This window comes from Schistocerca piceifrons, chromosome 2 (genome assembly GCF_021461385.2).
Source record: "Schistocerca piceifrons isolate TAMUIC-IGC-003096 chromosome 2, iqSchPice1.1, whole genome shotgun sequence".
Classification (NCBI taxonomy): domain Eukaryota; kingdom Metazoa; phylum Arthropoda; class Insecta; order Orthoptera; family Acrididae; genus Schistocerca; species Schistocerca piceifrons.
Genome location: NC_060139.1, coordinates 342,163,516 through 342,176,679, shown reverse-complemented (window position 1 = coordinate 342,176,679; position 13,164 = coordinate 342,163,516). Strand labels below are relative to the sequence as shown.

At 38.4% G+C, this 13,164-nt stretch overlaps 1 protein-coding gene across 3 annotated transcripts in view; it reads right to left on the bottom strand.

The window, feature by feature from the left end:
* LOC124778009 (ski oncogene) overlaps positions 1-13,164 on the bottom strand; it is a 642,389-nt gene that overhangs the window by 19,286 nt on the left and 609,939 nt on the right. For all 3 annotated transcript variants that reach the window (XM_047253582.1, XM_047253584.1, XM_047253583.1), the window contains one exon: positions 150-300. In XM_047253582.1, the coding sequence (XP_047109538.1) occupies positions 150-300 (151 nt within the window). The remainder of the gene's footprint in view (positions 1-149; positions 301-13,164) is intronic.

Genomic DNA, 13,164 nt, shown 5'->3' with positions numbered 1-13,164 from the left:
ATTTCATTTATTCATATAGATTTCATGTATTGTGATGGCAAATTAAATTCTCTACAACAGATATAGAAGTAATTTCTTGAATTTGAAACAATGCCATGTAAACATGAAGCAGGACAGTTATAAAACATCAAATAAAAATCCATACACACCTGCATCAGATAAGCTATCATCTGTGTCAGTTGACAGTTCAATCTCAGGATTATAGTGTAGCTGCAGATTGTGGCCAGGCACAGGATTGGGTTGCACTATTATAGCAGACTGCTTTTCATGCAGCTCATCACTTACAGCTTCCATTTTCACCTAAACAAAAAGTTATTTGCATTTATTGGTCATCTTCTCTATAATTAATGAAACATGTTTAGCATAAAATAGTAGCATATTTCTAACTTCACACCATTCAGTCTCATTACTGAGATGTGGTGAAATAATAATAACTGACTTAATTTTTTTGTTTATTTGTCCAAAGACCATTCAGTACAGCAGCATACAACACACCAAGTGCATTGCAGTATTAATACACTGAGGTGGCAAGTACATTGCAGTATTAATTAATACACTAAAGTGACAAATGTCATGGGATAGCGATACAAGCATATAAAGATGGCCACAGTACCTTTGTTGGGTACATAAGGTATAAAAGGGCAGTGCATTCGTGGAGCGGTCAGTTGTAATCTGGTGTCAAAAGGTTTTCAACGTGATCACAGCCACACAACAGGAATTAACAAAGTTTGAATGTGGAATAGTACTTGGAACTAGATGCATGGGACATTCCATTTCAGAAATCATTAGTTAATTCAGTATTCCAAGATCAACGGTGTCAAGAGAGCGCCGCAAGTACCACATTTCATACATTACCTCTCACCGAGGACAATGCAGTGGCCGATGATCTTCAGTCAATGACAGAGCAGCAGCATTTGCATAGAGTTGTCAGTGCTGACAGACAAACAACACTGCATGAAATAACCACAGAAATCAATTTAAGATGTATGATGAACGTATCTGTTAGGACAGTGTATTGAATGGGCAACAAAAGCAGACAATTGATGCAAGTGCCTTTGCTAACATCACAACTTTGCCTGTAGCATCTCTCCTGAACTTGTGATCATATTGGTTGGACTCTTGATGACTGAAAAGCTGTGGCCTGGTCAGATGAGTCCCAATTTCAGTTGAGAAGAGCTGATGGTAGGGTTTAAGTGTGGTGCAGACTCCATGAAGCCATGGAGCCAAGTTGTCAACAAGGCACTGTGTAAGCTATCAGTGGCTGCATAATGGTGTGGGCTGTGTTTACAAGGAATGGAGTGGGTCCTCTAGTCCAGCTAAACTGACCATTAGTTGTAAATGGTTATGTTTGGTTACTTTGAGACCATTTGCAGCCTTTCATGGGCTTCATGTTCTAAAACAACGATGTCGTGTCACTGGACCACAATTGTTCACCATAGGTTTTTAAGAACATCCTGGACAATTCAAGTGACTTATTTGGTCTGAATCCCAGCGAACATTTATGAGACATAATTGAGGTCAGTTAGTGCACAAAATCCTCCACTGGCAACCCTTTCGTGAGGCTATAGAGGCAGCATAGCCCAATATTTCTGCAGAGAACTGCCAACAACTTCTTGAGTGCATGACATGTCGAACTGCTGCACTATGCCAGGAAAAAGGTGGTTTGACATGATATTGGGAAGAACCCATGATTTATCACATCAGAGTATATACCTGTATAAAACGTTAACAGAGAAGAAAAAGAAGGTGAGAATAGGGCAGGAAGTCGACAATGGCCTAATAAGGGAAACAATCTCAGCATTCACCTTAGCAATACCATACTGCGGAAAATGCAAAGTCTAAACACCACAATTTCTCCAAGTTTTAAGATTATAATCCTCAAAAAATCTTTTATTTACATTATTCCTTTTCACAATAACTCTCAAGGGATTTCAAATAAATACCTATCATGCAAAGAGAGACAGTCAACTTTCTTCACTCTTTGATGTACAGCAACTGTAAATAAAATAAAAATTAAGTTAACTGTAAAACCTTTAAATTGGTGGTAAATTGGTTAAAATGTTGAAAATTCTAATTACAATTTTAACAGCTTTTTATGGAAGTATTTTTCCCTCTATTTATATGTCTACTTAGGAAAAAAATTATACCATAAATACAAAGCCTGTATTTACAATGTAACTATTGCCTCGGCTTTTAATGTTGATAATACATGTAGCACCATCACCATGTTTTTTGTAATTAACATAAATTTACAGAACATGGGTCAACAATCATTGCGTAATGGTTAAAGTAATCTGTTCCTGATGGAAAAATAGTTTCGTTTCAGGCTCTCTAGAGTCTGAATCTTTCATGTTAAAAGACTTAAAATATTTCTTGTTAGCTTCCATTGCCACACTTCAGAAATTTAAATACATTTTACTATTACATTTCAGTGAATAAAAACAGATAGCAGCAGATCAAAACATGTGCACAAAATGTCAGACTCAAGGTTCAGAGACCAGTGGGTTCTTAATTTAGGGTAAGAGAGAAATGGCTCTGGGGAATGTACGAGTGTTGAATGGACACAGAAAAATCAAAAGAGAAAAACTAAGGAATATCTGGGGGCAAGTTTTCTTCCCATTTATTCTTTCTTGATACCATTTATGAAATCTTAATCTCATCCCTCCCCCATGTAACAAGTTTTATTCGTACCAGCTTTGGCTGAAACTGTTAGAAATATTCCAACATGCAAAATGTTAACTTTCATGTCCAGAAATGTTGAACTTACTGAAACATTCTGGGTTGTTGTGTTGTGGTCAAATGAATTTCTTGGAGAAACATCGACTGTGGCACAACAGCCCAGGTATTTTGACAAATGTGAAGTATTCCATAGTTTTCTTAACATGAGACCCATTTCTACAGCTTCTCCTATCCCTAGGAGTTAACAGTTATCTGCAGTGTTCCCACGGAGCCTAGAAACTCTAACTGTTGATTAGATACTAATATTGTTTGTTTTATTTTCATATTTCACCCTCTTCTCCATCACAACTCACCTAAGTGTGCCAGAAATAATACACTAATATGTTTTCCAGATATGGTAAATCAAACACATGGCTAGTTTTGTCAAAACTGCTATGGGTATTCCAAAGTTACTCTTATCACTCACACAAATAAGGATATTAAAGTGGTCTTACCCCAAATCAATTCTCCTCTACTATGACACATTTGTATCCAACATGGATGAAATTGTTCCAGGTCTTCCAAAGCTATGATGCAAATACTGCCCTCCCCCCACCCCTACCCCCTACCAATCCTCACCCCATAAATACATACCTTTTTTTTCTAAAATTTATATACAGTTTCATGTCTAATAAAGATCTGCAAGGGGTATGTTAAAATAGTGTATCCCTGAATTACCTGTCCTTATGTGCCTCAAAACATTAGTTGATCTAACGATCATTCCACACTGTGCACTGTTCAAAACACTGAGAAAGCCAACTTTAGATGGCTGTCATGGGAGTGGCACCAAGCGGATGTGTAAAATAAAGTGGTCCTGCAGAGTGTTCTTCATTATCATGTTCAAGGCCCTGATACCGAGGCATAGTGCTTAGCTAAGTAATATATATTTAGAAATTTGTGTGTTAATTTAGTGATGTAAATTTCAATTTGTAAATGATATAAAAATTACAACAAATTTACTGTTGTAACCAAACATGTTTAAGCAACATGACCTGTGCGTTAGTCTTGTGAAACCAGGACCTACTGATACCAAACATTGGTTCTTGGTTCTGACCAATGATGTAATGATAAATGACCTATCACGTCATTTTTGTGTGAACAGAGGTGAAACAGAACACTGACAACATTTATTTTGCTTTTTGGACTGTGTGTTGTGGTGTCAGTGAACTGTGTTGTAGTCTGAAGTCTAGTTAGGGTTATGTAAGATTCAGTTGTGAATTGGTAAAGCCAATGAATATGATTTCATGAAAAGAACAATAATCCTCATTGTGGTGTGTATTTGAAGTAAATTTGATATCTGTAAATGGTTTTATCTGACATTTTGATGGTTTAGTTGATCAATGATGACAGGTAGTACTGACGGATTCAATATTTACCTTCAGAACCATGAAGTGTAATTTTCGATTATTAGTTAGCACTACATTACTACTAAATGGTCTACAGTATCATCCAATCACAAGTATTTTAAGTACAGTATTGGAACATCCAGGTAAACTGTGTTTTGGGCTTGGACATTCTTGTTACTGTTGTTGTTGTTGTTGTTGTTGTCGTCTTCAGTCCAGAGACTGGTTTGATGCAGCTCTCCATGCTACTCTATCCTGTGTGAGCTGCTTCATCTCCCAGTACCTACTGCAACCTACATCCTTCTGAATCTGCTTTCTGTATTCATCTCTTGGTCTCCCTCTACGATTTTTACCCTCCACACTGCCCTCCAATACTAAATTGGTGATCCCTTGATGCCTCAGAAGATGTCCTACCAACCGATCCCTTCTTCTAGTCAAGTTGTGCCACAAACTTCTCTTCTCCCCAATCCTATTCAGCACCTCCTCATTAGTTATGTGATCTACCCATCTAAACTTCAGCATTCCTCTGTAGCACCACATTTCGAAAGCTTCTATTCTCTTCTTACCTAAACTATTTATAGTCCGTGTTTCACTTCCATACATGGCTACACTCCATACAAATACTTTCAGAAACGACTTCCTGACACTTAAATCTATACTCGATGTTAACAAATTTCTCTTCTTCAGAAACGCTTTCCTTGCCATTGCCAGTCTACATTTTATATCCTCTCTACTTCGACCATCATCAGTTATTTTGCTTCCCAAATAGCAAAACTCCTTTACTACTTTAAGTGTCTCATTTCCTAATCTAATACCCTCAACATCACCCGTCTTAATTCGACTACATTCCATTACCCTCGTTTTGCTTTTGTTGATCTTATCTTATAGCCTCCTTTCAAGACACTGTCCATTCCGTTCAACTGCTCTTCCAAGTCCTTTGCTGTCTCTGACAGAATTACAATGTCATCGGCGAACCTCAAAGTTTTTATTTCTTCTTCATGGATTTTAATACCTACTCCGAATTTTTCTTTTGTTTCCTTTACTGCTTGCTCAATATACAAATTGAACAACATCGGGGAGAGGCTACAACCCTGTCTTACTCCCTTCCCAACCACTGCTTCTCTTTCATGTCCCTCGACTCTTATAACTGCTATCTGGTTTCTGTACAAATTGTAAATAGCCATTCGCTCCCTGTATTTTACCCCTGCCACCTTTAGAATTTGAAAGAGAGTATTCCAGTCAACATTGTCAAAAGCTTTCTCTAAGTCTACAAATGCTAGAAACGTAGGTTTGCCTTTCCTTAATCTTTCTTCTAAGATAAGTCGTAAGGTCAGTACTGCCTCACGTGTTCCAGTGTTTCTACGGAATCCAAACTGATCTTCCCCGACGTTGGCTTCTACTAGTTTTTCCATTCGTCTGTAAAGAATTCGTGTTAGTATTTTGCAGCTGTGACTTATTAAGCTGATAGTTCGGTAATTTTCACATCTGTCAACACCTGCTTCCTTTGGGATTGGAATTATTATATTCTTCTTGAAGTCTGAGGGTATTTCGCCTGTTTCATACATCTTGCTCACCAGATGGTAGAGTTTTGTCAGGACTAGCTCTCCCAAGGCCGTCATTAGTTCCAATGGAATGTTGTCTACTCCGGGGGCCTTGTTTCGACTCAGGTCTTTCAGTGCTCTGTCAAACTCTTCACGCACTATCATATCTCCCATTTCATCTTCATCTACATCCTCTTCCATTTCCATAATATTGTCCTCAAGTACATCGCCCTTGTATAGACCCTCTATATACTCCTTCCACCTTTCTGCTTTCCCTTCTTTGCTGAGAACTGGGTTTCCGTCTGAGCTCTTGATATTCATACAAGTGGTTCTCTTTTCTCCAAAGGTCTCTCTAATTTTCCTGTAGGCAGTATCTGTCTTAGCCCTAGTGAGATAAGCCTCTGCATACTTACATTTATTTGTCCTCTAGCCATCGCTGCTTAGCCATTTTGCACTTCCTGTCAATATCATTTTTGAGCTGTTTGTATTCCTTTTTGCCTGCTTCATTTACTGCATTTTTATATTTCCCCTTTCATCAATTAAATTCAATATTTCTTCTGTTACCCAAGGGTTTCTAGTAGTCCTCGTCTTTTTACCTATTTGATCCTCTGCTGCCTTCACTATTTCATCCCTCAAAGCTACCCATTCATCTTCTACTGTATTTCTTTCCCCCATTCCTGTCAATTGTTCCCTTATGCTCTCCCTGAAACTTTGTACAACCTCTGGTTCTTTCAGTTTTTCCAGGTCCCATCTCCTTAAATTCCCACCTTTTTGCAGTTTCTTCAGTTTTAATCTACAGGTCATAACCAACAGATTGTGGTCAGAGTCCACATCTGCCCCTGGAAATGTCTTACAATTTAAAACCTGGTTCCTAAATCTCTGTCTTACCATTATATAATCTATCTGATACCTTTTAGTATCTCCAGGCTTCTTCCATGCATACAACCTTCTTTTATGATTCTTGAACCAAGTGTTAGCTATGATTAAGTTGTGCTCTGTGCAGAATTCTACCAGGCAGCTTCCTCTTTCATTTCTTACCCCCAATCCATATTCACCTACTACGTTTCCTTCTCTCCCTTTTCCTACTACTGAATTCCAGTCACCCATGACTATTAAATTTTCGTCTCCCTTCACTATCTGAATAATTTCTTTTATATCATCATACATTTCTTCAATTTCTTCGTCATCTGCAGAGCTAGTTGGCATATAAACTTCTACTACTGTAGTAGGTGTGGGCTTCGTGTCTATCTTGTTATTAACACCACTGAAAGATTTGAAAAGCTTGGGTGCATCAGCGAGAAAAACAGGGCTCCTCTGCAAGGCCACAAATATAGCTACAGATGTTAAATGTACAAAAACCTCAGTAACTTCAGCCACATTCTGCTAATGGACAATAGCATACGTGTCCACAATAAAATGAAATTTAAATTTTAATCTCACCTCCCCATATATTTTAATATTTATGTTTCTTTTCTTTTCGTTACTATTTTATTTCTTACCATTATTAACTTTCCTCAACTGCACACACAAATCTACGGTCACAGTATTCGAAATTATTATTTCATGCTTAGCTTTACTCTTCCTTCAATATAATACCTTTGGAAACATCAAAATTTGTGTACTAAAGGTATTTGAAATATGTTCACATCCACATCATTATAGTTCTATTTTGAGAGATAATATAATTTATTTTGTACAGAACCACAATCACTTGAGAATAGCTTAGAAGGTTGAAACTAGACATGAATAAATAAAATTAATAAATAAAAAGTGTAAAATGCCACCTTCTTTTAATAAATTCATTGCTGGGGTACCCACTAAGAAGAAAATTGGGATGAGATGGGAAGGAGGTGGGGGCTTTGCCAGATCTCAACCAAATTATCAGCTTCCCACCTATCTTAAATCTGACCTCGGGCAATGCTTCAGATCTGTCTACCATTATAATCAGTATGCCAGGAGTAAAGAGGGCAAAGCACTATCACATTAAGCCAATACTTGAAGTTCAGGAAAATGAGTGACTGTACAAATATCCATCTACATTCTGTGGAAATGGGGCACTAGTGACAATACAACCCATCAGTTATATTCTTTGAATTGTGATGTAGTGTGTTACCTATGATGGTGTCTGGGATATTTTTCTTTGTATATATCAGTTGTAAATGTTGGTCATATATTTTGTTTACGATATTCTGTTTATTTCTTGTAGGTCATGATTTAGATTGTGTTTACTAGATTTTTCTGATACTATTATTTGGGGTAGCTCAAATGGATAAGGGAGGCGAAGGGGGCAGGGGGACATGAGTATTAGCCAAATTGTGTTAATTGAAGCCTTCAATATCACTTCACCAAGGGAGAACCAAAATATCACCTTTCACCTCAGGCTACACCATTGGCAAGTCCACCACAATTTGCATTCCAAAAAATAATATAGAGGGAAATCAAATTTTATCAATGTCTTTCCAGCTAAACTTCACAAACCCACACACTGCATTTGTTCACAGTACAGAGCAGATATTGGTAATGTGTCTCCATATCAAATTTCAAGCAGCCAACAGGAGGCTAGTATGTGGTAGCCAAAGAACAGTTATGAACTAGATGTCTTTATGGCACAAAAATAAGAACTGATTGTATTTTGTGGATGGGCTTTCACAACATTCTGCTTTTGCGACTCACATTTCTATGCTGGTAACTTTTGGATTAAGTTGGTGCCTAAGGTCTAGTTTAGGTTGGAAGGTAACATTTCATTGCAAGTTGGTGAAACAGACAAACATAAATAATAAATCTATGACAGATTAATCTGAAGTGTAGCCCTAGTTCTAGGTTAGCTCTGATGTGACCATTTGGTTCACAGTTAGTGAAGTCAGCGATTGTGAATATGAAATCTTAGTTGTGGTAGCATACTTATCTGCAGGGTAGCCGACATATATGTTAAGCTGGAAGGTAACATTCTTGTTCAGAGTTTATGAAGTCCACATGTGTTAGTCACATGTTCCATTGGTCTTTTGGATGATTAAGCGTAATGATATGGAATGAGTTACTTGACTCCTATATACTCCACAAGCCACCTAACAGTGTGTGGTGGAGGGTACTTCTGTTACCACTAACTGATTCCCTTGTATGTTCCACTCCCGAATTGCGTGGAGGGAAGTGATCATTATAAACATTTGTGTTGGCTGTTCTTTCTCAGATTTTCTCATCGTGGTCATTTCAAGAGATGTATGTGGGAGGAAGTAATATGTTTTCATACTTCCTGAAAAGAGCTCTCTCGAAATATCAAACTCAAATCTCTCTGTGATGCACACCACCTCTCTTGTAATGTCTGCCACTGGAGTCTGAATGCACCTGTAGTGCACCGATTAAACGATTCCGTAATACAATGGGCCATTCTTTGTTGGATGTTGGATCTCTCTGTCTCTCTCTCTCTGTCCCTGTCTCGCTCTCTCTCTCTCTCTCTCTCTCTCTCTCTCTCTCTCTCTCTCTCCTCTCTGTCCCTGTCTCGCTCTCTCTCTCTCTCTCTCTCTCTCTCTCTCTCTGTCCCTGTCTCTCTCTCTCTCTCTCTCTCTCTCTCTCTCTCTCTCTCTCTCTCTCTCTCTCTCTCTCTGTCCCAGTCTCTCTCTCTCTCTCTCTCTGTCCCAGTCTCTCTCTCTCTCTCTCTCTGTCCCAGTCTCTCTCTCTCTCTCTCTCTCTCTGTCCCAGTCTCTCTCTCTCTCTCTCTCTCTCTCTCTCTCTCTCTCTCTCTCTCTCTCTCTCTGTCCCAGTCTCTCTCTCTCTCTCTCTCTGTCCCAGTCTCTCTCTCTCTCTCTCTCTGTCCCAGTCTCTCTCTCTCTCTCTCTGTCCCAGTCTCTCTCTCTGCCCCAGTCTCTCTCTCTCTCTCTCTCTCTCTCTCTCTCTCTCTCTGTCCCAGTCTCTCTCTCTCTCTGTCCCAGTCTCTCTCTCTCTGTCCCAGTCTCTCTCTCTCTGTCCCAGTCTCTCTCTCTCTGTCCCAGTCTCTCTCTCTCTGTCCCAGTCTCTCTCTCTCTGTCCCAGTCTCTCTCTCTCTGTCCCAGTCTCTCTCTGTCTCTGTCTCTCTCCCCCTGTAAGAAACTTCCTTCATGATGAGCTACATTTCCTTAAGATTGTTGCTATGAATCTAGGTCTGGTGTCTAATTTTCATACCATTTGTTTTATGTGGTCATTCCACTTAAGGTCTCACTGAATAGTTATTCCGAGATATGTTATGGTACATACTGTTTCCTCTGTCATCAACACTGTAGCCGTAAAGTAGTGAATTTCTTTTGCTATGTATGCACAATACGTTACATTTACTTACGATCAGAGTCAACTATCAAAGCCTACTGACAACTGCATCATCTGCGAACACTCTAAGAGCTTCAGACAGTTTCTACTAGATCATTAGATCACTGTAAACAGTAACAGTCCTATTACACTTCCTTTGGGTACTGTGGAAAGTACCTGTAGGCCTTACTTCTGTTGATTTTGTTCTGGTAAGAGCTACATGTTGGGTTCTGTCTGCAAGGAAGTCTTGAACCCTGTCACAAATGTGATCTGATGTTCTGTACACCCCCCCCCCCCCCCCCTCACATTTCACTGAATAGCAGTGCGGGATCATGACAAATGCCTTCCTACATCAAGAAACCCTGGACTAGCCTGAGTGCCGATGTCTACTGTGTTATGAATATTGTGGTGGAACAGAACAAGCTAAGTTACACGTCTCTGTTTCCAAAACCTATGGTTTTTGAGATTTTCATTCTCCAAAGCCATCAGAATTCTTGAGTATATACCACATTTCACAATTTATTTATAAGCCACGTTCTGTAGTACCAAATTGAGGAGCAAATCTCCAAGGTCATGGATCGTGTTAGTATATGAAATTACAACATAAAAGTAATAACAGACAAAAATAAAATGTTTATGATCCTGAAAAAAGTCAGTCCATACGTTTAAGTAAACGCAATCAATAATACAACAAGAATCAGCTTAATTTTTCAAGAAACTCCTCGACAGAATAGAAGGAGTGTTCCATGAGGAAACTCTTCAGTTTCGATTTGAAAGTGTGTGGATTACTGCTAAGAGTTTTGAATTCAAATGGTAGCTCATTGAAAATGGCTGCAGCAGTGTATTGCACACCTTTCTGCATAAGACTTAAGGAAGTCCGATCCAAATGCAGGTTTGATTTCTGCCGAGTATTAACTGAGTGAAAGCTGCTTATTCTTGGGAATAAGCTCATATTAGTAACACGAAATGACAGTAAGGAACATAAATATTGAGACGCCAGTGTCAAAATACCCAGTCTCGTGAACAGGGGTCGACTAGAGGTTCATGAACTTACACCACTTATTGCTCGAACCGCCCGTTTCTGAGCCAAAAATATCCTTTTAGAATGGGAAGAGTTACAGCAAAATATAATACTATAAGACATAAGTGAATGAAAATAAGCAAAGTAGAGTAATTTTCGTGTCAAATGATCACACACTTCAGATATGTTTGGAATAGTAAAAATTGCAGCATTAAGTCTTCGAAAAAGATCCTGAACGTTGGCTTTCTACAACAGTTTACAACCTATCTGAACACCTAGAAATTTGAACTGTTCAGTTTCACTAATCATATGACCATCCTGTGAAATTAAAATGTCAGGTTTTGTTGAATTTAAACTGTAAAAACTGAGTCTTACTGTGATTTATCGTTAGTTTATTTTCTACAAGCCATGAACTTAGGTCATGAACTGCACTATTTCAAACCGAGCCAAAGTTGCACACAACATCCTTTTCTACCAAGTTAGTGTCATCAGCAAACAGAAATATTTTAGAGTTACCCGTAATACTAGAGGGCATATCATTTATATAAATAAGGAACATGAGTGGGCACAACACTGATCCTTGGGGCACCCCTCACTTGATCTTATCCCACTCAGACCCCACATCACAGCCATTCTCAACACTGAATAATGACCTTTTCCTGTCTGTTGCTTAAGTAAGAGGTGAAGCAATTGTGTGTAACTGCCCGTATTCTGTAATTTTCTGGAGCAATATTTTGTGATCAACACAATCAAACACCTTAGTTAACTCAAAAACTACGCCTGGCATTCGAAATCTTTTGTTTAGCCCATCCAGTACCTCAGAGAGAAAAGATTATATAACATTTTCAGTTGTTAAACGACTTCTAAAGCTGAACTGTACATTTGATAGCAAATTGTGTGATATAAAATGATCAATTATCCTTACATACACAGCCTTTTCAATAACTTTAGCAAACACTGATGGCATTGAAGTAGCTCTAAAATTGTCTACATTACCCCTTTCTCCCTTTTTATAATGTGGCTTTACTACTGAGTACTTTAATCTTTCAGGAAACTGACCATTCCTAAAGGAAAAATTGTAAACATGGCTAAACACAGGGCTAGCTTGTGCAGCACAGTACTTTAATATTATACTAGACACTCCATCATAACCATGAGAGTCTGTAGTCTTCACTGATTTAATTATTGACTCAATCTCCCCTTTGTCTGTATCACAGTGGAGTATTTCAGACATCAATCTCGGAAAGTCATTTGCCAAGAGAGTTATATGATTCCCTGTAGAGACTAGATTTGTATTTAATTCACCAGAAATGTTCAGAAAATGATTGTTAACTACCATACATATATCTGATTTATCAGTAACAGAAATATTTTTACTACGAACTGACTTTACATTGTCAACCTTGTGCTGCTCACCTGAAACTTCCTTCACAACTGACCATATGGTTTTAATTTTGTCCTGTGAATTAGCTATTCCATTTGCTTCCACATACTCTTTGCCTTGGGCTACTCTAGCTTGATTGTGACTATTTTTTTACATTAACGCTTTGTTCTACATGATATCCTTATCCCACTAGTCATCCACCCAGGCGGCCTTTTATTGCTAGTACCCCATTTGGAACATTCTAATGGAAAGCAACTCTCGATAAGCATGAGCAATGTGTTACGGAAAACATTATATTTGTCATCTATGTTATTGGCATTATAAACATCCTGCCACTCTTGTTCCTTGGTGAGATTTTAAAAACTCTCTATTGCTGTTGGATTAACTTTCCTACACAGTTTGTAATAATATGTGACATTTATTTTCTTGCACCATCATATACAAAATTAATATTGAAGTCTAATTTCTGGAACTTCCTATAAAGTGAATCCAAAACCCTCTCTAGCTTGATCAAAAAATTCTGTGAAGCCAGAGTTACAGGACCTATAAACAACAATTATTACAGGTTTAGTGTCACTAAATTAAACTTCCCCTGCACAGCATTCAAAAATCTCTTCAGTTTAGTGCCGTGATACGTCTATGGACTCAAATGGAATACTGTTTTCTATGTACATAGCCACTCCCCCACCCTGCAAGGAACTCCTTGAAAAACAGCCAGCTACTCTGTAACCTGGTAAAGGAAACCTCTGGATTGCCAAATTAACTGGTGCTCCGACATACCAATAACTTCAAGTGAACGTCAATAAGCAGTTCACTAACTTTATCTCTAATACCTCTTATATTCTGATGAAATATGCTAACTCCTTCTCTACTTGGAAACAT